Genomic DNA, 27,172 nt, shown 5'->3' with positions numbered 1-27,172 from the left:
ACAAATTCTTCACTCAAATATTTTACTTTAGTGAAAAACTAAAACTTTTCCACTTGAGGCAACTACCAATCTTTTCTTGCAGTCTTAAGCCAGCTTTTCCATTCAACTTCAAGACCAAGAAATTTCTGCTGGTCAAAGTATTACACAGCTTAGCAAAATGACCGAAGTCTGGGCCAACTCAGCTAAGAAATGCAGAGCCAAGCTCTTGACCAGAAATTATTTAACCCAAAAGAATAACAAAATCAAAAATTAAGTGGTTTTGTTTCGGTGTTTTGCATTTATTATGGCCTAGTTCCTTATTGATAGCTAAGTTCTGATTCACTGTTCATGGTTTTTTCCGCTTAGTAGCGGGGCTTCTGGGCAGCCTTCTTTCCGGCGGCAACGGAACTGGCGGCAGCAGCGGCAGAGCCACCCCTGACCTTCTCGACGGGTCCGTACTCCTGGGGTCCAACGCTGATTGGCGGGTAGACGGGCTGGACGTGGCGGGGAGGCTCGTTCCAGACCAGTGGGGGACCGGGATTGGGAGCGGCCAGGGCGAGCTTGGCCAGGGCAATGGCCTGGCGATCGACGGGCGGGGCACCACCGTAGCCAGCGGCGGGGATCAGATCAGCACCCACGTTGGCACCGCTGTAGGCCGAGGCCAGAGGAGCCGCCTCGTACCTCGGGGGAGCAGCATACGCTGGCTGCGGACCGTATCCACCGCCGTACGAGGGAATGACAGCCTTCACGGTCCAAGCGGGCTGCACCTGGTAGGCATAGCCACCCACCGGGGCACCACCGTATCCACCACGGGGACGTCCATAGGCACTCGCCGAAACGGAGGCAATGGCGCAGAAGCACAGGCACTAAAAGGTTAAAAATAAAATACAAATTAGTTTGGTTTTCATATTATTCTTATAATTTAATAGAAAAAAAATTCCAAAGAATTTAAAAGGCTTGAATTTTAAATTAGAATTTAATAAAAAAATTAACCATTCTTAAGGGAACAAACTTTTAAGGATTTTAGATGTTATAATCAATTAAGAAAACTGGACTCACCATGAACTTCATCATTTTGGAACTGAGTTGGTTAGTTGATCGTTGCGAAGGTAACTAATGCCTAACTGTGGCGCACTGTTTTGTTTTTATACGCGAGATCCAGGCAGACGCCCGACTCTTACGTGACGAATATGATGCAAGTTTCGGCTCTCGGGGCTCCCGGAGAAGCCAGCTCCAGGTCTCCCGGGTCTCTTTGTCCGGCAATCTGGAGAGACGCCGCCGGAGACGTGCAGCCAGGCCAAATCCACTGGGGCCCGAAAAGCTGGTCCAGATAGCAGGCGTCTGCGCTTACGCCATCGTCTGCCGGAGACGAGACCCCATTACGTAATTTTCCCACCGCATGACTCTTCGTGCTTCGGATCCATATGGTTTAAACCGCTTTAAGAGCCAATTTGCCCCACGGTGCGGAGAGCTTGACACCGATTTTCAGTGACACAGCGAAGCCAAGGCAGTGGCCTGAACTTTCTGCTGCGTTGGTAGAATTTATATACAAAAGCAAAAAAAATTAAGATAAAATTACAATAAAATTATAAACACTTAACCGTTCGACTTTTCAAACTGCCGCACTAAGCTTTTTATAATATTCGAGTTGCGGCGCTCTACGCGATTTGTGAATGGCTTATGGGCGGGCGCAAACATTTAATAATGAATAGTGAATTATTTAGGTGTGGGCCAGGCTCAGGGCACCAGCAGCCACCAGGCGGATGAAAACATACTTTCTCCGGATGCCGGCTCTCTTTAAGATTGCTTTATTGGTCTTTAAACACTAGGTTGCTTTGCTCTTAGGAATTAAGTAAAAAGTATTAATTTAAGACTGGGAACTGGAACTAGAAAACGACACGATAAATAGGTATATTAAATAGTAACAGCATTCGCTATGTAATGCAAAAGAATCGGCTGAAACCTCAAGCTAAGACTGACGGATCTGAGCATCCATCGCAAGTCCGATATAGCCAGCTTGTTGAACAAGATATTTAACTGGTGCTAATCTAGATAAACGACACGTTTGGGCCAGGGCCCTCAGACTTATAAGAGCCGAGCTGCCGAAGACCAGCTCAACAACTGGCTCCAAACGCTTACAAAATGAGAAGTCTGCGCTGCAAGGTGAGATGCACTGATTACGGGGTCATCATTGATGGCTGCAATAATTGTTTCTTCTGATCGGCAGATCCTAGAGATGGCTGTGCTGCTGGTGGTGGCTGCTTTGCAGATCGGAGCCAATCACTTGGACAGCGATGAGTGCGGCTGCGGGCGGCGGGGTTAAGATGATACATCAATAAACAAGCGACGAGCAATGCATACAATTCGAACGGTTGTGGGTTCTGGGCTAAAACCCATCAGAAGACACGTACGTCTAGTCGCGGGCCAACTGGGTATCGCACATGGCCCGCAGCCGGGCGAGCAGCATGTGCAAATGCTTTAAGCAAGCTGTCGGCGATTGCTGGGCCCCTAGGCCATGTTTCCCAGTCAAGGTTTCCATATACATGCGCTTGTACAGCTTGGACAGCTGTTTGGGATCCTTGCCGGTCAGCGTGAGCTTCGTTAGCGTCTTCAGAGCATTCTGCAAGCGGCTCTCAAAGAGCGTCAAATGGCCGGCAAACTCATCGTCGGCCACCTGACCACTGTTAGCATCGATGACGTGGTCAAATATGAGGTGGCACTGTAAGCAAATGTCCAAAGCCGCTTGCATTTGCTTGATCTTCTGAGCGGTATGAGTGGAAACTGTAGAGCGATTGGGGGAAAATTCTTTAGTCAATGGTTGTTTATCAATGGTTTTGTACACTCACGTTCAGCCAGAAATTCGTGTAGGGAGATCCGCTCCAGCTGTACCACCAGCAGGTCGCCCACCTCCTTGAGAGCCTCCAGTATTTGCGTGGCCTTTTCGTAGTGATACTTGCACAGTTGTAGAGTCGACTTGGGCAGCTGTGAAAAATCACAGCAGCCGTGGGAACGCAGCTGCGCGTAGTGAAACGAGGCAATCCTGGAAAAGTCGAGCATGGCTTAATACAGATTGATTTAAAGTAGAGATCTTCAACTTACCTTTTGTGTATCAGTCCTGATCGAAAACTATATAGTACTTGACGAGCACCTGGGTGCTCCACATCACAAAGTCGCAGTGACTTCTGGAGCAATTCGTGCACCTCCTTTGAGGCATCAGCCAGGCTGGATTTGTCTGCCGCACTGTAGTCCTGAAGTTGTTTGGCTAATGTAAAAGTGGCAGTGGAAAGTTCCCAGTGAACAAGGTCCCACAGCTCAGCATTCGCTTTTCGAGTATCCAGGCAATCTTTCGCCTTTTCGTAGTAGTTAAACGCCTCGCTATAGAAGGCTTTTTGGCTATCTAGTGTAATGGTACTGTAAGAAAATAAAAAAATTATGGTTGTGTTACATTTAAGATAATCATATACCATTCACCTTTCATTGGGCATGGTAAGATGGGCGCGCAGTCGCATAAATCGACCCATGTTACAATATAGAAAGGCCAGATTTACATTATCTTCCACGGCAGTGAATGCTTCGATGCCTCGACGTAGGCAATCATAAGAATTGACAGTCAGCTTAACATAGAGAGGCTCGTTTGAATCTGTAGTTGGTTTTTCCACTGGTTTATCATCGCCAGACTCCTTTTTCTTCATCAGTTCGCTGTACTCCTCTGAAAAGTTAGAAAATGATTACTTGAGTGTTGTTTTTGATATTTGGTTGTATCTACCTTGAGCCCAGTACATGTACTTAAGACCCAGCTCGTTCCGCACGTTCCCCAATCTCCTGAGAAGCTCATTGCTCTCCGTTTTATGTGCATGCTCCAAAGCCTGTTCGTAGCACTTGCAGCTGTGCAACATCACCTGCTCCAAGTTGTTAGCCGGCGCCAGCGATGGAAACTCTTCCTCCTCTCCTTCCAGTTCCTGCGTCAATTCTTCACCAATAACTCCCACAGATTCATCTTGCTCTTCATACTGCTGCACGTACTCCTCAATGGCCTCCCAGTTCTTGGACATTTGGAAGAAACAGTCCCCTGCTCGACCCAGAAGGCAACTGTGCTGGGAAACCACATTGGCCATGTACTTGTTGAGCACCTGTTGGCATCGGCAAGCGAGCTCAATTGATCGCAGTGTGGAACCGTATCTACGGGATTCGTAATAGTGCTCTGCCAGGGTGGCAAATGTCAGACATGCCTTCTCCAGCAGCAACAGCTTGAGATGCACGTTCCAGGAGCCAAAGTGCTGTGTGTTGAACTTGGCACTCATCTGCTGATTGCTGGCATTGGTGGAACTCGACTTGGCAGTGGTGGCTAACTCCTTGGACTTGCTCCGTTTGGCCTTGGAGTTTGGTTTCTTTACAACTTGGACTGGCTGCTGGCTCAGCTTAAGCTGTTCGTAGGGCAGAGGAATGGCACTGAAAGGCTTGGCCATGTTTGGGTTCTGCTCCTCGTGAAGAATGCGACGCTTCTCCTCCTGCTTGGCATTCGTCTCCGATTCCTTCAGTTTCTCCTCCTGACTGCCATTAAAGTACTGCAGGCAGGACAGACCAGCACTGATGTGCTCCAAAGAAATACTACACCTCTCTGCAGTTGTGGCCAAAAGTGGAGCCGGCTTGGATTTCTTGGCATGGGATTTGAAGTCCCTCAGGGCATCACAAATATGCCGCACTGCCACGTTGGCCTTGCCGCCGCCCTGCTCGCTGCTTTGGTAGCACTTCTCGCTTTGATAATCCAGAAGTTCATCTTCATAATCCTCTTCATCCTCCTCCTCATCGTCGTCGTACAGCGACTGATCGTCCGAATCCACCTCCTCGAACTTGGGCGCCTTGGGATCAATGCCCGCAGGCACATGCAGATCCGAGAGAATGTAATGCGAAGAGCTGACGATCTGGGGGTATTGCTCCTTGGGCAGTAGCTTGATGCAATTGTCCAACAAAGCACGTATGTTACCCGCTGCCTTGGGACTAATGTGCGGCAATGTGTTTTTCATGTTTCGGGCCACCGAGTACAGTAGCATGCCCACCGGAACTGTGAAGGGATTTGCCTGTTGCTGGGGCGGATCACCCTCCGATTTCTCAGCTGCCTGGCTTTGGCATAAAGTGGTGAGATCATACAGCTTCACTACGTCATCGTTGCGTCCTTTAAACAGCCAGTAAGTGTGGCCCGCCTTGGTGGCATTGGCCTTCAAAAAGGCCAGGATGTTCTGAGCCACATTGCGAACGACCTGAGGTGAAAATTGCGAGTTCTCCAGGTAGGGCAGGTCCTCAGTCTTGATGATCTCGTATTTCTGCACTATACCATCCAGATGGTAGCACATTACCACCTCGGGCACATTGCACATGAGGTTGTCCAGCCAGTAATCAATTCCTGTGAGTACATTTATGGGCTGGGCTGCATCCCTCAAACGCAAGCTGATACACGGCCTGTTGGGTCCTCCAAAAATGGGCATATCGGTGCCAATCAACATACGTATGTCCTCAAAGGTCCAGACCACATTCCTATTGAAGGCATGACTGGACTTCGGATCCGGCACATTCTCCTCTATTTTGGGTTCGGGAAGAACGGGACCCGCGATGGGTAAACCCTGCCGTCTGCTGGTCAACTGAGTGGGTGTGGTGGCCACATCGTAGTCTAAATCATCGCCAGTTTGTTTTAGGCTGTGATACAGAAACTTCGATAGAAGGTTCTTGGTTTGCAGCACCTCGCGAGAGCGCTCCTTCAAGCAGTAATTATGCTGCTTGTCGCCATATGTGAGGATGTGCTCCAGAATGAATGATCGCAGCCATTTCCAGTCGTCGTCCGCCTTTCGCAGCAGATACTTTTGAATATCGAACTCGTCAAGGAGCAACGTGTTGCCCACTTTGTGCACCACCATGCTGATGGCGCTCTGTGCGCTGTACGGCAACTTGAGCAGCTGTTTTATGTTCTCTGCATCGCTGACCACATCCACCTCGCCCACACAGTCGGGAAACATCTGGCCCAATCGAAAACTCGCAAATCCGGCACTCTGATACAGGGCCTGGTGTAATCCATGGCTACTGTGCGATGTGGTTAGCCAGTTTAGAGGAGGCAAATTCAAGTTTGTGTTGCACTCCAGCCGCTTGAAGTGGGCGGGCAGCTGCACGGGTGACAACTTAATCACCGCCTGACTCTTCACTACATCTAGTTCATGAGGCCCGATGCTCCTGCACGGTTCAATCTGTAGAAAACATCTTTTATTATTTAAACAACGTTTTAAGGACATCTACTTACTTCTTCATTCCTATCTTCCATTATCACGGTGGCTCATTGATTACTCGCGAAATCCTAAAACCGTGGAATATTCAAGAAACTTTGAGCAGATGTGGTTTGTTTTGCCGGCACAGCTGTGAGCTGAAGGAGTTACCCAATACTGGACACACTTGGTGCTGCCAACTTTCTCGCAATCCAAGAACATAGGAGTAGTAGGATCTCCTTAAAAATTACAGGAAGGGATTAAAATCTGCTCTGTAATGTCCACAACACTTCTAGATTCATGATGCTTTTCATTCAAAGAGAGTTTAATTCTTAAATACATTTTGTTAAAACACTAAAAATGTCCCCATTTCGAAAAAACAAAATTCGCCTCTACAAATCCATGCTAAAGCTTCTTTGGCTTGTAATTCAGCGTTACCAATCAAAAAGTTTGCGAAAAATTGTCAAAGCTCCATTTTTCTTATCTAATGCAAATATTTGCAGAGATCTTAATATTCCCACCATAAAAAAATACATCGTCTTGCAGTCTAGTAGACAACAGTTTAACAGTAAGAAGACTGAAAAGATACTACAATCTCGAGCTTCACGATTGATAAATCCAGAATACTTTAAAGATGTTATATTAATAGCAGGGCTTAATTATAAAATTTACTTTTTGGTAAAAAGACAGATTGTAAATAAAAAAAAAATGCAAAACCAATTGGACATAGGTACCCCATTGCCATACCTCTGTGTGGAGTTCATCAGCTGACTTTTGCTGAGCTGATTTCCAGCACTGCCGCTCTATTTTGTTATTCCTACGCAATTTTACAGAGACTGGCCGCATAATTCCCTAATTGGAAACAAAATTGACTTAAAACCATGACGCTGTTTGCCATCATTGCGCTGCTCAGCCTGCTGAACACAATCCTGCCAGACTTTATAAAGAACTACGTATGTACCCCAAGTAAAGTCGAAACCCGGTGACAAAATTACCCTTCGTTCCGCAGCTCAAAGTGTCGCGTTTGTGGGGAGCCAGGAACTCATCGGAAATCCGGCAGTTGCAATCGGAGGTGGACTCTGCCCGGGAACAAGAGGAGCAGGTGCGCAATGCTGAGCACTCCGGGGAATATGCCAGAACCATCAAAATAATGCGCGCCGAGAGGAAAGTGGCGGAGGCGGAGGCCAAGTTGAAATCCGCCCGTGGAGTAGAGAACCTAATGCGAATGGGCATTGATACGGCGGTGTTCTACGGTTCCAAGGTGCTTCTATCCCTAATTACTGTCATTGTCAGTATTCGGAACCGAGGAACGCCGGTAATGATCATCGATGAGGCCATTAGTTTGGCCCCGTTTACCGGACTCCTTAGTTTCCCCACCGGCGTGGCCAATGCGATTTCCGTTCCCGCGTGGGCGTTTTCGTGCAACCTGACCTTCCGCCTCATATACGGTCTGGTAAAAAACCGCAGGGCGTGATTTAGTTCGGATGAAATCCCTCCATATAGTTTAACTGTTAGAGAGCGCTCGACACTATGTACTTTGTTATGGTTTGCTAAGCTTCATTCACGCATTAATAATCTAATGTAAAAGCCCAGTTTTTTGTAAACTATGTAAACACATCCAATAAATGTATTTTCACATAAGGTATTTTTTGAATTTCGCGCCTCACTTTTGGGACTATACACACTTTTTGGCTAAACAGTGTTGCAAACCGCTCTTCTTATATGAGTGCGTGTCATTTTCCCCCATCGAATTTGTTTGGTGTTTTTGTTAGGCGAAAATGAACAAACTAAATGAAAATGCACGGGAGAGAAAGCAAATCAAGCTGGGCGAGATCGACACGGGCCCGATTTTAGTGGCCCTTCTATTGGGCTTCATCGCAGTAGGTGAGTACGCCACGTGGTAACTGGTTGCCTGTTGTCCCCGGGAGTCCCACCGAAAATTTCTAATTCCACTCAACATATCCCACTTTTAGCTATCTTTGTGATCCTGCGAAAACGGTCCGCTGGCCGCAAGGACTTCCTGCTTACTGGACTCAGTGAATCGGGCAAAAGCGCAATCTTTATGCAGTTACTCCATGGCAAATTCCCGGCAACTTTTACTTCGATCAAGGAGAATGTAGGAGATTACCACGCGGGCAGCTCGTCGGCCAGATTAGTGGATATCCCCGGACATTACCGAGTGCGTGACAAGTGCTTTGAGCTTTATAAACATCGTGCCAAGGGCATTGTCTTTGTAGTGGACTCGGTTACTGCCCAAAAGGACATTCGTGATGTGGCTGAGTAAGTTTTCGTAGCTGACACTCCCCAAAACACATTCTAATCGTATTATTTTTCTAGTTCGCTGTACACCATCTTATCAGACAGTGCCACCCAGCCCTGTTCAGTGTTAGTTCTCTGTAACAAACAGGATCAGACCACCGCCAAGAGTGCTCAGGTTATAAAAACCCTACTTGAGAAGGAGATTCACACAGTGCGTGACACAAGGAGCCGAAAACTGCAGTCTGTGGGAGACGAGGAAACCCAGAAAACCATCACTCTTGGCAAGCCAGGTCGCGATTTTGAGTTCTCACACATCGCACAGAATATCCAGTTTGTGGAGACCTCCGCCAAGGATAAGGAACTGAATCCCCTCACCGACTGGCTAGCTCGCCTGCTATAAAATTGCCTCAGTCTGAAAACAACTGGAATCCTATAGAAACGAATGAGGAACACAAAACAGATTGATATTTATTTTACTGCTTAGCGCCCTTTTTAACATGTATGTCTGCCATGGAGATACATTCAAATGTTAGAGTATAAATCCTTGCATTGTTAACAACTCGTTTTCCCCAACCCTTTTATATCCTTTTAATTTACCGTTTTAATTTAAGGTCGTAATGGAAATTTGTTTATACATTTAGCATTAGTTTGTCGGTAAATTTTTGAATAAGGATCAAATTGTATGAAAACTTTTATATAAAAACGTCAAAAACAAGTGTGCATTTATAATCAAAAGGATAGGTTCTGGGCTTTTGATAAAGGGAAATAAAGGGATATGGTACCCTTGTTTTTCTAAGATCATCTACTTCTTTTTAAAATATAAAGTCTGTTAATCAGTCGACCACCAACAATTCAAAACTAGTTTTGAATCGGAGATCCTAAACTATCGATAACTGGTTGTCAAAATGTAGATATTGTTAGTTCCATTTTCAGACGTGCCATGAAGTGGCGTCTCAATCTACAAATGTAAAAGGTCATGAAGATCGCATGGAAAATGATCTTTTTGACGTTTAAATGGGAAAAGAAAGTATACCTATACCTACAATTTTTACATTAATTTGAAAAGGAAATTTTTGAATAATACTCATCAAATTTATTTATAATAAATCATATAACATAAAAAGATAATTCACTTATTTAAATACATTAAATGTGAGTGTTTTTCTTTCGTTGTTTTATTATTTAAAATTGGTAGGTGTTCAATTTTATATCGGTAGGTGTTCCGACTTATTAACAAACTTTCCTGCCAATTTGAAGGCTGTAAACATTAAATATTATGATAACGTAATTTAAAAATAATTGTATTTTTATATATTTTTTTATAAAGGAATCACATTTTAATATCAAAGGCTTGCAGACACAATCCAGGAAGAGGTTTTTTCAGCTGGTGGAACTCTTGTTTGCTTTTAGATTTAAAAGAGGCCCCCGCTTTTGACTAGCAGTTGGCAGCCAGTTCCAGGCAAACCAGGTTTTGGCCAACTGTCCCAGAAAGGGGATTATCATTAGACCGCTGAGCAAACGTTTGGCGCATGCGCAAGCTTTCAAACCTTTTTCGCGATTTGAGACCTTTGGCGATCCAGCTGAAACAGCTGTCGATGAGCTCGGGCAGTCGATCAATCCATCGATCCGCTCCGCCGGCCGAAGATCAAAAAGCCGCCTCGAAAATCAATGAGCTGGCCTGCCCTCGGCTCCACTGACTAGATAGAGTTTCTAGGCAGGCTAATTTCTAAGAATCGCGAGCTTTCATGATTTGCCGAATTTCTTGGGGAAGTGAGCTGGGCGGATGTCCCTGGCTGATGGATCCCCAGTTCCCTTCTGGCAGCTGCCATCGAGGTTGGAAGTGCTCGACTGGCCAACTTCGTTGGTGGCATTCACAGCGGATTGATGATGGACAAAGCTGCCAATTTCGGGGAAATGTGCGATTAAAACAAAGTCGGGTCGAGCATTCTGAGTGCTCAATGGGTTCGTCTAATCTGCAGATTGTGACTGGTCTCAGGGCAATCACTTGATGGTGGTTATTCCTTACTTCCTTTTTGGGGGTTTTGTGTACCACAAAAGGGCTTCCACACAATTATTGTAAATTATAAACTTAAAAGGTCTGTAAAAAAATAAAAGTATAGTGGCAACTTATTGAGGAAAATATAAATTGCAGAAATATTACATTATTTGGACCAAATCTTTCAAGCCAAAGTGTTTTTAATTTCATTTATAAACTGCAGGCTTGCAACTCAAATTTTTTAACCCCTCCATAGCTCCTGTGAAAATCTCAACCGACTCCTTCACTTGCTGTCCAGAGCCCTGGTCTCAAAAATCTGACTCTGATTCGGTGTCATGTGCATTGAAGCACGTGCTACACCCGAAAAAAAGAACAGGAGGCGCAAAAAGTGTACGAGGAATGCAAAGTGCAGCCAGAGCCAGACTTTTTACAGCTGTAGACAGGCTGCAGGGAGATTTGGGGGAGCCATATGTTGCAGACACGCTTTAGCCAAGCGGAAGGAGCGCCCCCCGCGCCATCGATCCAAAATCCTGGGGCGTACACAGTAGCTGCAAATTATTCACGACTGATTAGGCTGAAAAACGCAACAGGCAAGTCGAAAAAAAAACATACGATATCCTCGAACAGATCCGATTTCGACAAATTCAGAACTTTTTGCTTGGGGCCAGAGGTGAAGCAGAATTCACTGGAAGGCAGACAGACATTTTTGAGGTTAGAAGGGGGCCCATTGAGAGGGATATCGAATTACGATCGCATCGCCAACCGTTAGTTGTACAAAAAACGAAAAAAAAAAAATCAAAAAAGTTGAACTCTACTGGGCAATAAATCTGCGATTTTTAGAAAGTCTTTCCTGCGATTTATGGGCGGGCGTACGCCTCTGCCTCCCGACACTCGCTGATATTTTAATAAGCCCGCTCGCAATTACATCGTGGGGCGAAATAAAGTGGGGTGAGTGCGACACAGAGGTACACTATATATATATATACATATTTTTATATGTATGGCAGATGCAGCAGGCGCCCATTAAAGTTTTATGTACACAGGCGCGACGTTTTGTGGGTTTTCACGGGCTGCCAGAATCGCGCGTGAAGAGAGAGTGTGAAGCGGTCGGCCGCCGAGCAGATATGCAATTTATTTTAACACATCGTTAAAGCTCAAAAAATAAATCTTGACGCGCCGGACACTGCAATTATCACCTCTGCATAATCAGCACTGCCGGACAATCGGACAGCCGGACAGCCGGACAACTGGACTGCCCGGCGAATCAACGAGGTGAGCCCATCGAACAAGGAGAGCAGCGCATGCCCCCGGGTGGGGCAGCTCCTCCGACAGCTGCTTGCAGCCCGGTTAGCTTTCATTTTTTCGGTAACACAAGCAGCATCGGTGTACTGATAAAAATCTTAAGCAATTTGTCAAATTATTATGTGCCATTTAATAACAAACTAAAACTTAAGCCAGAAAATAATCACAATTGACTGAAAACCCTTTTAACTAATTTAAAACTAGTAGCTGTCATCATAAGGAGCAAAATTTGTTTTACAATAAAATCTAAATTATCACATGAAAAATTGACTTCATTAAAGTAATGATGTTGATATGAACTTTTTAAATTAGATCCTTGTGGCCAATGTAAATTTAATTTTCAGAGTTGAAGAGTAGGGGAGCATGGGGCATTGTCGACACTTTTTTTTCAAAGTCGTTTTTTCATAGTGAAAATATATTTTTTTATAATGTAATGCATATCGTTGTATTCGAAAAAGATCTGGCTAATAACATTCAAAAAGTTTTTTGGTCTATTGTCAAGGGGGTGAGTGTGGTAACCAAAAATCTGAAGTGTTGTCAAATTCAGAAATTGAAAAATCGTGGGGTAAAGTCGACACCCCCCTGGGGCAAAGTCGACACATACCTGAAACTCGAAGAAAATGAACACAAAATCATAAGGTATCAATATTTATTCGTCAATAAGTAAAATGTTTACAAAATACAGCCATCTACCCATCACTTCCTTTTCAGCCAATCAATTAATGTTCCTCGGGGAATGTCTTATTTTTCAGCTGCCTTTTTTGCAGCTAAGCCTTCCGATCGTACTGCGTGGATGGCCGTTTTGATATTTTCCACGCTTACGGAAACCGTTTTCCTTTTATAATTGCGTACCATTGGGTGGCAAACATGGCAAAGTTGATCAAAATTCTTCAACGCATTCAATTTTGTAAAGTGCACAGAGGCAAACACGCTTTAATGTCGGTGTCGACTTTACCCCACATACATAGTGTCGACAATGCCCCACACGACATTTTTGCAAACAAGTTACATAAAAATCATGATAATATAATAAAATTTTATGACGAGTGTCATTTATATCTTCTGTGAACTCTACTGAATAAAGCCAACATACCTTGATAACTCTTCGCAATGCACAATTCTTAAAAAACCAAACTTCACACGATCGGAAAATTTTACTTTTGTGTGCCAAAAACACATGTGACGTAATAACAAATTTTCCATAACTCAGAATGCCACCAAACTTCGTTGGTAATGTGGGGCTCTTAGGATCTACATTCGGTAAAAAAATTACGTCGATATGATTTATAGTTTTTTTTTTAAGAACGGGTGTCGACTTTACCCCACTGTCGACAATGCCCCATGCTCCCCTACAATTTAATTTATTAATCATTATCAGCAGGGTTTTATGATTCAAAGCAGTGTTTCTGCAGTCATTTGCCAATAAAAATAAACGTTTGTAATGTATTTTTTAAGATCACCCAATAGTATGTAGTATTTTCTTGCTGTGTGCAGCATCCGTCCAGCCCACGCGGCCCAACGCTGTGGCAGCAGCATAATGGCAGCCCATTTAGCACCTTGTTGACGCGGCATCTAATTAAATGGTGCGAGACAAGAGGACCAGCCCATCGTGCGATTCGGGTTCCCTTTCCGCTTTCAGCTAATATCGAGTGCAGTTTCCATGTAATGCCAAATTGTTGCGCCTTGTTGTTTGGGCTATCACGATGATGATGATGATGGTGATAATGGCGGACACTTGACGCTCCGACTTTTGCATTGGCATTGGCCGTGGGCAATCGCTTTCAACAACTGCAACACTTTCTCATCACACCTCGGGCCGAGGCATTGATGATTATTTTTGATTTCTGTGCATACATTTCTTGATTAATTATAATGCCCACCGATCCGCAGAGGGGGACCCACCAGCGGCAGCTGCGAAATCAGCCCGGCAAATTGGAGCTTTTGCTGTGCCATAAACGTTTTTCTCATGACACGATGGTCGGGCCCACGGATAATTATGGGTTTGCTCACCCATTCCCCATGCTTCAAAGCCAAGATTCAGTTTCAGGTTCGGTCCCAAGTGCGTGCAGCCAGTAGCCGATGGAATCTGTGGGGCAAATTGTTTGCATTGGCCCCGCACATATCCATTCCATAAGCCAGCGATCCGGGCTTCACAGCTCTTCGTGTCAATTGCACATCACGCGCTGTTTCATTAAGTTTATTTTTAAAGGAAATTATTTTTAAACGCAATAATTTGTTTGCGCCGGCGTTTTGGGGGCTACCAAAATGAGCGTGGTTAATGGAATTTCTGAGCTGGCCCCCATACTTTTCGTACTTTATCCGCGAATGGGGGACTGTCCGGCGTGGTAAATTTAGACATTTCAAGGTTGGCATTATCCGCAATGAAAAAGAAAGTTGCTGCAGCTGGATAATTGCTGCTTTTGGCAGGAAGCGAGAATTTCAGGAGGGTTAGGGATTCACTGGCCGGTTGGGTAATTGATTTTTGAACCAGATACGAGCTTATTTAATTGGAGTATTTTATATAAAAAACATCATTTGTATTCAGTTAAAAATATTATCTTTTTTACTATCAAGAAAAACTTTTTACAAATATTTATTTTAAATATGTATATAGGTTTTGAAACATAAAGCACATTGCAATGAATAATTATACTCTGTTTTGAAAAATTACTAGACATTTGAAAGTGGTTTTTCCTGTCAACGGATGTAGTATACGATAATTGATTGTCAATCACAAGACCTAACAATTTGTCTTGTTCTCTTAACGCAACATCATCGAAAGTGGCCAGCTACATTCTTCCAGCCAAGTGTGGGCCATAAACAAGTGCGGCCTTCGTCATCTAAATGCAAATGCGCAACAAATTCACTTAAACGCGAAGGACAGACTCCAAAGGGGGGAAGGTGAGGTGGTTCTGCGCCAAAACTGAGCTTATGGCTTGGACCCAGCGTTGCGGCACGCTACTGCTATCAAAGTCTTATGCCTTTGGCAAATTAATCATTAAAACAGGGCCAAAGGGGGAAGCCAAGACGAGGTTACGTTCAGCTATCCAAAGTGCCGGCTAAAATCTACATAATAGCTGGATGGCCAGTGGCGTTGTTGAAGGGGAATGATATTGATAAAAAGGGTTGTTTTTCAAAATTAAGGTTTTAATATCCTATTAAAATAATATTGGTTCTATTTGCCATTACGATATTTTTAAATTAGGGAGGTTTCATAAATCTCAGTCATTAGAAGTTAAGTTTTGATCTTAAAGCTTTAGTAAAATTGGAACTAATGCTTTCCTTATAATCCATTTAAAATATTCTTTCTAATAATTAATTAAAATATAAACTAACTACAAATCAAAAAATCAGTTTTGCTTTTAGGTGCTTTGTTGTATAATTCTTAAGTTTTGCGATCATATTATTTTTTCTATGTCATACCCCCTTAAGAATCCTCCCAATCAATCAACCCATCTTTCCACACCTCTGCCCCAACTTTTTTTCTTCTTGTTTGTGCAGCGGTCACACTTTTGGTTTTCTATAATTTGAGTTTTGAAACGAGGCTTGGTCGGTCGGTGTGTTGACTCCGATCTATAAGCCCTACCTCCCCTTTTCGGCCCCTTTTCGGCTGCTCCGCCAGTCGAAAAAAAAAACGAAAAAAAAACATGCGCGGTCAGTCGTGTGCGGCGTAAGGCAACCAAATGTATCGAAATGCAACCGACCGATATAATTGCGTTTTTTTCGTGAACGTATATAGTATATTCGCTGGAATACTCGTATCGCACATTCGAGCGTATTCACATCGACTCACTCACATGGTTGGCCGAGCGACACGCGCAGCGGCCTTTTCATATGTAAAGCACATGATTTTCCAATTGGAAAATTAGTCGTGTGTGGCGGGTGGCTCAAGCGGGGGGTGGTTGGTTCAGCGGTGACTCAGGGGTGGCTCAGGAGGGGCTGGTGGTGCTCCATTCGGTAGCGCACGCGTGGGCAAGGCAGCCAGCCCAGCATAAAGGAGGCCGGCTAGCGAGGCGCAACCGAAAAACCAAGCCATGGAAACGGGCTTAATGCCTCAGTAATTATAGACAGCCATTCGCCGAAATTGGCAAAGTCCGCCGAAAAGTTTAAGGCTGAGCTCAAGGAATCCCGAATTCAGCTGCTCCCCCAAAAAGGACCACACACATTCGGAGAGTCCTAGGCCTCGGCTAATCGTCTCGTGGAGCTGGCTAATTGGGGGCTGTGGTCGCTTTTTATGTTGCCCAAAGTCCTTTGTCCATCCGCATGATTAATGCCACCGTTGCGACGTGTGAGTTCTTCCCGTGTGCACTGAGGAAAACTGTTTAGTATTTATATTAAAATATTGTTTTAGAAGATAAAGAAATAGGTATTCTAATAGGAAAATTAACGCAAATGGTATTCTAAAGAATGTAATTTACAAAACCAGTTTTTAAAACTAATTAATTATATTACAATTGTTACTAAACAAATATAAATTAAGGATTATTAATAATTCAAAACATATTGTACCCTCAAACTTCACTTCAATATTTTGCCTTATTCATGATACAGAAATTCATTTAAAAGTTATAAAAGCATAATCAATTTTACCTTTTGTATACTATTTATATATTTTTAAGAAAACTCTTTTTTCTGTGCAGCACAGACATCAAACGCAAAACTGAAAACGAAACTCATGCCCACCCAGGTGGCCTACGGAACTCAGAGGGATGAGGCACCGGCGCAGGTCGCACGCCAGATACAGCCACAGATACGCAGACTGAGGTACAGATACATTTACGGACAGCGAGTCCCAGATACAGATACTGCTCACGATTGATGGACTTCACACGTTGGTAAGAGGCTGAGCGAGATGATGGCTATCTTGGATCACACATAATCATCGGACATCGCGGCGCTGTGTGGGTCGCTCATCAGTCAAATTGGCCATTCCATTCCGACGGCAAGATATTGTCCAACTGGATGTCTCGAAAAGGGCCAAAATAACGAACTGAACGTCACGATGTTGAACCAGAGATCACAAATTATCATCAGGGCTGGCAAGGATTTCAAGCGATTAAGTCATTTCACTTAAGGCGCTGGAGATAAAAGTCGGATCTTGTAAAGGACTCCTTAGATGTTATCGATTTGGAAATAAAATTGATACTTTCTTGCACAAGTTTTTCAAATTAAAAAAAAATAATAAATTTATAGATACCTGATCTTTGTATCCAAAAAAAAACGCTGCAATTGGCTCAAATTGAAAAACTTAATACCTAACACTTTAATTTAATTTGTCTAGCTATTGAATGATTAATGTAATTAAGTAGATTTGCCTATAAATTGCAAATAACTGGGGTGTTATTAATGATGATGAATATATAAATTGCTGGCATCATCCCTGGTTTTCCAATGTCGGATATTGTGGCACTTGAACAAATTGTGCGGCAGTCATCATCTGCATTTAGCATTTCGGCATTCGAGATTGGCGTCCTGCCGATTTCCGCTTGTTTCGGCTTGAGTGCAACATGACACTAATTAAGTTCTGCGGTTTGTGACCATATCCCCGGTTGCCCAACCGATCCCCAAGATTCTCCCCAAAAAAATCCCGGTGGCATGCGCGTGATTTGTTTGTTTGCCATTGCGGAGATGCTTTTGAAAATTTGCCGACACAGCGAATGCAGTTTTTTTTTCGGGGATCTTTTTGGTGGCATATTTGTTCGGTTAATACGAGTATGTAAAAATCTTCTCGATCCGGACTCTGCATCTGGACCGGGTTTTGGGGCTTTGTTTGCCATTTGCCGCCACGGCATATTCACTCGGTTGCAACTCGCTGCTGTGAACGCCAAGTCTGACAGACCTTAATTCCTTTTTACGGTCATTTTAATATCCATCAAATCGGATCGCTGCCTCGCAGCTCCTCTACGCTGGTTGCCTTTCCTCCCATTTCCCCCCTCCTCCCCCGATTTTCCACGCTGCAGCGGCGGCGGCGAGCGTTTTAGCATTTCGCTCACTCGCTCAAACACATCACTGTCGATTTTTCATTCTGGCGATTTGTTTGTGTGTCTGATGCGTGTTTTGCGGCTGTCAGTGGAGCGTTAATAGTGGCACGATGTATGTACTTAACTTGTACTTTCGGCACTGAAAGCGAACTGACTGCCGGCCAGGGCTTACGTAAGTCCAAGATCCCCGATCTGGAAATGGAAACGGAGATGGAGTCGGAGTTGGAGCTAGAGTTGCTAATGATATGGATCTCGGGCTACAGCTACACGATCTGACTGACTTGGCACGCCTAAGTGGCATGAAGCCGTAGACGAGAGCGCACTCTATCATCAATCATTCAACCTTTGGAGGCTTCTCCATGTGAGAACACAAGGCAGTTGGAGGATTGAATTGATATATGCAGTTTATAGGCTTGAATTTCCTTAACAGATTCGAATTTGAGGCCATATATAAATGGATAATAGAGAAATAGAAGTAATGCTGCTATTTTTTGTTTAAAAGTTAATGTACATTTGATAACTATAGTCATTCAAAAATTTAATTGCTACAAAAATGTTGAAAATACACTCATACATATTAAAAAGACTTAAATGTTTTCTTGTTAGCAACATGTATGCTCTATTAATAATTTGTCTTACTAACTAAGCTAACAAGAACTAAGCTAACAAGAAATATTATATTTAAACCGAATTTCCAATTCCTTTTGCTTGCTGCCCCCAAAAAGTATGCTACGAAATCTTGACCTTAATAGCAATTTAAAGAATTTCTCTGGCAATGACTCAATGAAACAAACACCTCGTTATTCATGGTGTTGGCTTTTATTTACTTGGTTACTTAAGCCCAAATGGGATAATCTCCCCGCGAAGGTTGATACTCTTGCGTGTCTTACTTATTGTTGATTTATTGCAGTGTTAGATGAGCTGGGATCGTTGGCTTGCTGGTCAGTGGCCAGTGGCCAGTGGAAGCCCCCATTACATTGCATCCCCGAGCGTCATGCTTGTGATAGTCACACCGTAATAAAAACGAAATTCCAGAGCCCAGTAAGCCTCGTTTATTTACCGCATTTAACACGAGCTCCGCGAATGCCGGCATGTTGTTTTGGCCACGATTGACTGCCGGCGAGTACGAGTGCCCAAATGGCAGCCGAGCGTGAAGGACGTACGCGCCACAAATTTGGTGGCCCAAAGCCGCAAATCGCCCAAATCGGTACACACAAAACTTGTGCCGCCAAGAGCGTGTGGCTAATAGGTAATTTGGCTCTAAGGTCCCCGGTCCACTCGCCGTATGACCAATGAATATTGATGAGCAAGTGGTGATAAAATTTCAACAGTTCAGATATGGGTTTCGGCTCATTAGATTGTTATATAATTAGGTTGTTGCATAGTTTGGTTTGATACAGATAAGCTGGCTTAATGTGCTTAATTGTCTGGTTTATATATCTGCTTTATCAGATTACATACTAGTATAATCAATAGGATTATTTGGTTCAAATAAACAAACGATTATTATAGATTTTTGTTTGTATTTCCTGTATTGAAGTTTCCACTTTGAAATTTAAAATTTTTCCTGAAAGTTCATTTGTTTTATGGTAATAAAATCTCGATTTATTTCAGCGATTTATTCAATTTTCGAGGGAATTTCTCCCGCTTTGTTCTGCACCCAACCTCAAATCACAATTTTAAACTTTATTACACCAATTGGCATGGCTTAACTTACCACGATCGATACTCGACGCGAAAAGCCAACAAAGTTGCGGCATTCCAAGCCGATGGTCATTCCCACACAGCAGAAATATTCCACAGCCGAAATGCAGAATCCGAAACGGCGGCGGACGATAATGAATGGAGCGAAGCCAAGCGAGAAACCAACAGAAATTAGCTACGACTTGTGAAAATCGCTACAAATGCACTTGCGGTTTGGCATTTACGAGCTTGGCTTTCGGCTTCAAAGGGCCGGATTCCGATTCCGACCCCTTCGCAAAAACGGCCCTCCGTCGGCACCCAGAGCGTGTGTCCAGAGTTATTTCGCAACATTGCTGACGGGGATCCAGGCGATATAGCCACGTCTGGCTGCCATGTGCAGAGGCAAAATGTATGCAAATGAATGGAAAAACCGCGTCAAACGAAATCGCCGACAAACCGCGCGGATGACGAGATGACGCCGTCGCCAAAATGCAAAAAATCGAGAGAAAAAACCTAAGAAAAAGCCAGTAACATCCCAAAAAAGTGGCTGCAAGAAAAAAAAAAAATGATGCGCATGCGTAACGAACAACTTTATAAAGGCCGTGGGTCTCCTTCAGTTTTTGGCGAGGCTGCGGCGTGAGCGGCTTGTTAGCTGATTAGTTTTGGCTGCCGCCGCCTCTAACAAGTACTATACATTCCACATAACGCCGACTGCCAGATATCCCAGAGCCGCAATCGCAGACCCTGCCTTTTGGCATTAATTAATAACATCCGGCGCCCCAATCGAATCGGAGAGAGATTAAGAGCACTCTTTGAAGAGCCGAAGCTCAAATGCTCTAAATAAAATGGTTGTTGAAATGCAACAGGAGCTTAGACTTTATTTATTGTATTTGATCCTCTGATTATATTTATAAATCACCCATAATCAAATAAGAAGGAGTGACTATTTTAAAACGCATAATCGAAAAAGGTTCTAGTCATTTCGTAATTGTGGCACCTTTAATCGGGAGTACGTGATACCATTAACCAAAAAACAAACACCATTCAAGTGTCTAAAGGCGTCAGAGAACTTCATCATAATTTAGTAGTAAAAAATTCCCATTTAAAGTTTACGATTCGCCACTCAGATTCCGATTAGATTTTGGAAATAGCATTCAATCATCATAAACAAATTAAGCTGAAAAAGGGGGTGCGTTTCAAGTGGACTTTATAACAATTGCTAAGTTTTGATGCACTCAGAGTAGAAGAACAGAACTTTGAACATTTTCGTGTGGGAAATATATATTTAGTATGTTGAATATTCCATTAAATAGCTAATATTGAATAATTTATAATACTCTTTCCCCCGAAGGCAGTTGCCAAAATCTGTAGCCCTTCTTCCAAAGATAACTGAATCAGTTTGTTTGTTTTTCGGGACCTGTTTAATTACCCGCCGCAGAGCGGCCAAAATCTGGATCCCGATGGCGAACTGGTGCCACACACATGGTGGTCCCTCCATTCAGATCCAGATACTGATTCGGATCCAGGGCCTGGGAGTCGGATGCGGATGCCGCAGGAACAAACAGTTTATCGCTGGAATAACATAATTTCGCTTTTGCCGGGGACTCTGCTGGCGATGAGTCTGCAACTGGAACTCGGGCTGGGGCTCCTGGGGTCGGGGGATCTGGAGGGCTGGAAGACTGGAAGGCAGGCCAACCGCAAATCTGCGCCCAAAAATTGAGCAATTTGAAATTCAATCAGTAGCCAGGAGACGTCTACTCTCTACTCTCCACTCGCCGGGCATGCAGGCAAATTATAGTAATTGAGTGAGCGGCCTCAGACTGCAACTGCCACGATGCGGCACATGAATGGGCCAGGAGGTGCACTGAAAAAAACTATGCAAAGCGAACTATCTTTGATAGTCAAAGGATTTTAAATGATTAAATACGAAGTGAATGCCTTTTTTGCTCGCCTGTTGATTTCTAATAAAATCTTATAATCTAATTTTTGTGGTACCTCAAAAAAGAAACATTATCAAGTATATAATATAAATAGATATTATAGATTTGAAATTCTATTGGTGATAAAATAATAATAAGCTTGTGGTTGGATATATAAAATAATTTAAATATTAAAACATATGTATTATCTTCAATGATGATGATAATGAGCAATTAGGGTATTCCAAAATATGATCAATTACCTGATTGAATATTTGAACTAATCTATGATGAATAATTACTATCGATAATGGGATCTTATGATTTGATTCGGGGTTTTAAACTGTGTTTGGTTGAATCTCAACAAGACATTTTTTTTCTGTGCACTCTTCGATCGGGTCTGTGAAACCCTGTGGGGTCGTGACTGTTGGCGGTCGCCTCACACGAGGTCCGCGCCCAGGAGCCCCACGGAGGTGGAGTTGGGGTCCAGTGCAGCTGGTCGAAATATGGAAATGAGCTGCGGCTCAAAACGAAAGCTCACGTAAGTGACGGCCCACCGAAGTGGACCTATGTACCTTTTGGGACCTGTGGCTGCACGCGATCTGAATCTGCACTATCCCCCCGATTTCCCTTCTCTTTTTTACACAAGATCCCGACGGTCTGCATTATTTATGGCTACGAGTGTCTTTAGGTCTTATCGGCGCCTGAAAAACTTAGAAGTGGGTCAAGTTTATCGAGCTCTATTTATCTATTACCGAATAGTGTCGGCTGCCTTTATGGCCGTGTTTATCGTTTATCAGCGTTTTCCTATGATAATTCCGACCTTCTCGCTGCGCGTGGCATCAAAGTAATTGCGGAATTTCCCCCACTGGTAAATTGCTCCATTTGGTGGGACCCGCGCACCCCACATCCATTTCGCTTTTTACTTTGGGAAATTTTCGTAATCATTTTTTCTCGTTAGTGGCTTGTTTTTATTTGGGTTATTCTGTCGGCTTGACTTTAATGCATAAATTTTATTTATGCATGAAATTGTTTTGTCTATTTTCGAGTGCGGAGGCACGCATTTAGCAAATTTGTTTATTCGTTTTACAAAAATAGTAAGACAATGGGAATGGAATTTTTCGCGGGAACTAAAAGTAAATGCAATTATCTATCTACAAATAAAAATATTGTAGAGTTATATTTATGAAATAAACAAACATAATAGGAAAATTTAATTGTAAAAATCTAATATAAACAATAAATACTTCTTGTTACAACTTGAATAATTTTGCGTTTTAGGCAATTAATAAAATTGTGTAAAAAATCTACTTTGCTTGATAAGAGACACTTTCTGAGTTTCTTTCCCTAAGATACTTCTAATCGATTTTTTTACAAGACATCCCAGTGACATCAATCGCTATCTGGAACCTTGAAAGTGACTTATCGAAGGCCTTATATCTGATACGTGGAAACTCTTCCATCTACCGACGTCATAAGCAATAACAATTAAGCAGGCCATTTACCGTTAAGCGACCCTCAGAGTTATCAACACCACTTCACACCCAGAAAAAATAAAAATAAACTGAGAAATGAAAAATGAAAAAGACAGCAAATGGAAACTAAGGGACCCCGGGAGTTGTTTAAAGGTTGTTTAAACTTATATTTCGGGGCGTTAAAATTGACAACGTAAATTGCGAAGAACACAACGCACAGCGGCAGAGAGATCCTCCTTGAGGAGCGACGAACGTGCAACGACTTCACACTTTCAAAGTAATTTTAACACATTTCAATTAAAAAGCGGGGAACTCTGCCGCTGCCCCGGCCCGACTTGTAAAATTTAATTAAAAACCCTTTAAGGATAACCGAAACCGGAGTGAGAGTGAGTGCACGTAACGCCCGGTTATTTGGTGTGGCAGCCTTAATTGAAGGTGCCACAAAAAAAGGCAAAGGAATAGCCCCCCATCCTTCGGTTTTGGCAATGGAAACGCTATTAAGGGGCTGTCATAATAACCAGACTCTTGGAACGAACACCAGGACAGGGACAGGAGTGTTATTGTTTCCGATTTACGACGACCATAAATCAATAGCTTAATTGATAACTTGACGCTATTTACGATGACACAAATTAGAATTTGTGCGGACAGTTTATGACACGAACTCGGTTGTTTCGCCGTTGCCGCGAAACGGGTGTTAAATGGATCCGACTTTTCACAAGTGCCCCCGCGGCATGTTGATGCTTCGAAATTTTTCCACACTCGTGGAAGCTTTCCAGCTGCCCCGATCTTTCTTCGTCACGTTTTTCGAACCAGAAGCTACGGAAGATTTTCAGCTACGGAACATCTCCGGCGAACGTCATCATTATCAGCAGCGCGTTGCCAAGCAATCAACGCACCGCACAAAGGCCCATTTGAAGTCGTAAATTGGCTTTATCAAAGATTTAACACCCACAATGAACAGCCCCTCCCTCCATTACCTCCCCCTCCTCTTCTAGTGGAAATCGGCCGACTTTGGCTGCGATCGCGATCACGAAGCGATCGGCTGCAACACGTGATACCGCTGAAGGTCGCGTGACAATAACAAAAATTCCTACAAATTATATACATAGTACTGTGGAGTGGCAGGGTAGGTATATAGTACACTTGGCCAGTCATCGCTTGATAGTGATAGACGGGGCGGCGATAAGGCAGTCAGTCGGGCGAAAACAAACTGGCACAACAGCAGCGAGGCTTTTTATAGAGACCAATCAGCGGACTCACTTGCGAGCGGCGTGCGCGTCGATAAGGCCGAAAAACAGACCCCAAAAACAGGGGCCCCGTCGCCAGTGATCCGCATACTCTGACCTGGAAGGGGTCCCAGTAGCGCAGTCCCCAGATGGAATTCGCTTCGCCTTGATTTATTGGCTCTATTTCATTTGATTATTATGCTCCAAGTGATTTTAACCCAGAGCCATAGGCGCAATCTTGGAATTTGTTTTTGAAATTCAACAATCCCACGTCAACATCGTTTTGGTTGAAGAAGGTTAAAGATAAAATTTATATATTTATCACTCATTTTGAAGGATCCAAATTAGGTTTTGGAATATAAGTTAATTAACCTAGCTTTAAAAAATTTAATATAATTTTTTAAAGAAATATATTTGACAGATCCACGTTTATCAAAATTACCTAGATGTTTTTGTAACATTAAAAAGTTAATAATTTCTCTTTTAAATTTAATTGAGTAAACCATCTCATATTAATTCAAACTGCTCTAAATAATTTATAGAAAATCAAACCTAACCATAAGAAATTTGATGCTTTCTTCTCTGCGTGTGGTAGATAAGGTTTTTTGACTTAGAATTTCGAACAAATTTAGATAACGATGTTATTGTTTTCAGCAATAGTGCTTTTATAGGTAGGAAAATTTCTCCGTCGACAAGAAGAGTATTTTTGCTTCGTCTTATCAATAGACAAAATGGAATTCTGTTGATTTGTTGTGCGAAACACACAAAGCCAACAAGCGATCCAACGAAACAAACAAACAAATAAAATCTGAAATGCCATGGAAATTTCCTCAGAGGCGAAAGAATATTGCCCAAGAGAAATCTTCGGGCCAATCGAATGCGATTCTGCTGAATTTCGATGTCAGATTCATAGATGCAGATGCAGAGATGCGTCGCCGAGGCTTCGGATTGGAGAATCTGTAAGGTTCGATTTGTATTGGGTGTATATATTAACTCAGACGTGTCCAGTGGCTTTGCGATGTCACGGCTTTCATGGCTTTTAGTAGCGACATTCCTGCTGCTACCGTTGAAAAAATCGTGAATATCGAACCAGTTTCGGATCACCGGACTGTCACAGTTGTTGTTGCTGGTATTCGGTGTTCGGTATCTGTATTTGTTTCTATAATACCATTGACGTCAAACGAACGGACCATCAAAACAATTAAAATGGAATTAGAAAAGTCTCGCGACATTGTCGCCACATCTGGAGCCACGTTAGTCTGCTCTATGCTAATTCCCGCAAATATTTATTCCACCAGGCTGGCCATACAATATTTATAAGGCGAAGATTCTGAATAGTTTATACTTGATAATGTCCGACTGGTGTTCTGCTTCCTCCCCGAAAACATAGACATATTTTAGCCGTAGCTCATAAATATTCATTCGCCAAATACTTGATGCTGTGGCGCCTCGAAAAATACTTGCAAGGCTGCTAGTAAAAATTCCCATTTGATTCAGACTTTGCTGGCCTACATTTAGGTGTAAAGTATTTCCGATATTTACCCTTAGTTTTCTTTTGGAAAAAGCATGACTTTACAAATGTTGTTTTAATGGGGCTTTTCTGCACGTAGTTAGCATAAAATCCCCCAAGAATTTGTTCAAGTCATCGTTACTAAGCCACAAATCCCCAAACTGTTATCGACATTTATTCATTCACTTCAGCAGAACACGAGCTATTTTTATGCAGATTATATTTTAGCATGAAGCATTTGTTCTCGTATACCAACTCTCTGTTCTACACTATAAATATATTTGGTAATTCAACAGCTCCAGGCGAACCCCATAAATTTAATTCATCAACTCCACCCAATAATATTTCGCGAAAAAAAACCAAAACTCTGAAATAAAATCGAGGATATGTGTGTGGATGGCTGGCACATATTAAAATGCGGCGACGAGAACCAGTTGAAAAATTAGACATCAAAACTTTCAGGTTTATGGGGAATGTCGCGTGAAAAGAAATACATTTATGCAAAAAATGTCGGTAAGAAATATTTTCGAAAAAGATACATTGAGCACAACAAAAGAAACGAATTATTTGAAACTCGTTTCGGCTGGCGCGGCCTTTTATTATTATTAATCTTAATGAATGTTAAACACTTTTATCAGAGGGCAGAACCGGTGACTGCGAGGGGGCGTGGCGAAGGGGCGACGGGTCGAAAGGGGGCGGCGTACAGCACGCGTCATTATCAAAATGCCTTGTGATTATTACTGGCGGTTAGAGTTTCTTTTTTATTTTTGTTCTGCCGCTGCCACAGCCGCATTTGCGTCAGCAGCTGGTCAGGTGGGGTTAAGGTGGAGCCTACTTTGGTAAATATGTGTTCCTTTTTTGTGATACTCCTAGCCTTGCTTTGCCTCTCATTGAATTTCAACTTGCACCCCTCGCCATATCGGTCGATCTGTCAATATTTGCAAGTCACTTTCTTGTTTGCCTTGCGAAAAATAAAGCAAATACGCCTCGAGAGCTGACAGAAACAGATCCGCTGGCTTGTTCAAGAGTCGTTGACGCTCGAACCCGAACCCGGCGCGAAAAGCAAAAACGCTGTCAATATTTGCCGCCGAGCACTGGGTGTGACATTACTCATACGCACCGTTCGCCCGCCCGTTTGGCCGCATTAGAACCTGCAACCGGCTAATTAGCTGCCATCCGACTGGACAAACAGCCGGGCTGTTGGGCAAACAAAAGTAGGAAAGCGAATGCCAGCGAGCGAGCGAACACGCATTTGTTTGCCCACTGATTGCCCCGATCGGTAGTTTGAAAGTAGTTCGCACCTGCGCGATCATCCAGCACATCCACGGGGTCCCATCGCATTTACATGGAAATCAAGGCTGCACGGATATTTACATAAATTGCCATTGCCAGACAGACGGAGACGGAGTCGACTCTGTTGGGGATCTCATCTTCGGTGCTGCCCTGCGATCCTCTTTCCCAGGCTTGTGTATTGAGTTGTTATGGCCAACGCCTTTGTTTGCCCTGCACCATCTTGGCCGCTGTTTTGGTTGCCTTCGTTGTTTTGGCAACAACAGTCGGCGTCGTGTGCGGCAGCTCCTGTTGTTGTTTT

At 43.3% G+C, this 27,172-nt stretch overlaps 5 protein-coding genes across 5 annotated transcripts; 3 read left to right on the top strand and 2 right to left on the bottom strand.

Moving 5' to 3' along the window:
- Nucleotides 1-249: 249 nt before the first annotated feature.
- Nucleotides 250-1,173, bottom strand: LOC122320029 (chorion protein S18). The gene is made up of 2 exons (XM_043207972.1): nt 1,039-1,173; nt 250-845 (listed from the first exon to the last, which is right to left on the bottom strand). Exons 1-2 carry the CDS (start codon nt 1,051-1,053, stop codon nt 342-344), a joined length of 519 nt encoding a protein of 172 aa, XP_043063907.1. The 5' UTR covers nt 1,054-1,173; the 3' UTR covers nt 250-341.
- Nucleotides 1,174-1,766: 593 nt separating this feature from the next.
- LOC122320030 lies at nt 1,767-2,342 on the top strand. The gene is made up of 2 exons (XM_043207974.1): nt 1,767-2,142; nt 2,207-2,342. The coding sequence occupies exons 1-2, from the start codon at nt 2,122-2,124 to the stop codon at nt 2,300-2,302; spliced, it is 117 nt and encodes a 38-aa protein (XP_043063909.1). The 5' UTR covers nt 1,767-2,121; the 3' UTR covers nt 2,303-2,342.
- Nucleotides 2,343-2,392: 50 nt separating this feature from the next.
- On the bottom strand, nt 2,393-6,381 carry LOC122320028 (erythroid differentiation-related factor 1). The gene is made up of 6 exons (XM_043207970.1): nt 6,266-6,381; nt 3,746-6,212; nt 3,451-3,688; nt 3,079-3,390; nt 2,826-3,019; nt 2,393-2,760 (listed from the first exon to the last, which is right to left on the bottom strand). Exons 1-6 carry the CDS (start codon nt 6,284-6,286, stop codon nt 2,393-2,395), a joined length of 3,600 nt encoding a protein of 1,199 aa, XP_043063905.1. The 5' UTR covers nt 6,287-6,381.
- Nucleotides 6,382-7,015: 634 nt separating this feature from the next.
- Nucleotides 7,016-7,872, top strand: LOC122320055 (guided entry of tail-anchored proteins factor 1). Its single transcript, XM_043208043.1, has 2 exons — nt 7,016-7,180; nt 7,237-7,872. The coding sequence occupies exons 1-2, from the start codon at nt 7,109-7,111 to the stop codon at nt 7,699-7,701; spliced, it is 537 nt and encodes a 178-aa protein (XP_043063978.1). The 5' UTR covers nt 7,016-7,108; the 3' UTR covers nt 7,702-7,872.
- A 64-nt stretch (nt 7,873-7,936) lies between these two features.
- On the top strand, nt 7,937-9,201 carry LOC122319913 (signal recognition particle receptor subunit beta). Its single transcript, XM_043207827.1, has 3 exons — nt 7,937-8,111; nt 8,201-8,507; nt 8,565-9,201. The coding sequence occupies exons 1-3, from the start codon at nt 8,006-8,008 to the stop codon at nt 8,884-8,886; spliced, it is 735 nt and encodes a 244-aa protein (XP_043063762.1). The 5' UTR covers nt 7,937-8,005; the 3' UTR covers nt 8,887-9,201.
- The last annotated feature ends 17,971 nt before the right edge of the window (nt 9,202-27,172 follow it).

Source organism: Drosophila ficusphila, unplaced genomic scaffold (assembly GCF_018152265.1).
Source record: "Drosophila ficusphila isolate 14025-0441.05 unplaced genomic scaffold, ASM1815226v1 contig_106, whole genome shotgun sequence".
In the NCBI taxonomy this organism is placed as follows: Eukaryota; Metazoa; Arthropoda; class Insecta; order Diptera; family Drosophilidae; genus Drosophila; species Drosophila ficusphila.
This window is presented reverse-complemented; position numbering and strand designations above follow the sequence as displayed.

Coding starts and splice junctions, on each gene's coding strand:
- LOC122320030 (XM_043207974.1), top strand. CDS start 2,122: ATGAGAAGTCTGCGCTGCAAG. Junction 2,143..2,206: donor TGAGAAGTCTGCGCTGCAAG/GTGAGATGCACT, acceptor TCTGATCGGCAG/ATCCTAGAGATGGCTGTGCT.
- LOC122320028 (XM_043207970.1), bottom strand. CDS start 6,286: ATGGAAGATAGGAATGAAGAA. Junction 3,689..3,745: donor GTACATGTACTGGGCTCAAG/GTAGATACAACC, acceptor CTAACTTTTCAG/AGGAGTACAGCGAACTGATG. Junction 2,761..2,825: donor ACACGAATTTCTGGCTGAAC/GTGAGTGTACAA, acceptor ATCGCTCTACAG/TTTCCACTCATACCGCTCAG.
- LOC122320055 (XM_043208043.1), top strand. CDS start 7,109: ATGACGCTGTTTGCCATCATTGCGCTGCTCAGCCTGCTGAACACAATC. Junction 7,181..7,236: donor CAGACTTTATAAAGAACTAC/GTATGTACCCCA, acceptor TTCGTTCCGCAG/CTCAAAGTGTCGCGTTTGTG.
- LOC122319913 (XM_043207827.1), top strand. CDS start 8,006: ATGAACAAACTAAATGAAAATGCACGGGAGAGAAAGCAAATCAAGCTG. Junction 8,112..8,200: donor ATTGGGCTTCATCGCAGTAG/GTGAGTACGCCA, acceptor TCCCACTTTTAG/CTATCTTTGTGATCCTGCGA. Junction 8,508..8,564: donor GACATTCGTGATGTGGCTGA/GTAAGTTTTCGT, acceptor TTATTTTTCTAG/TTCGCTGTACACCATCTTAT.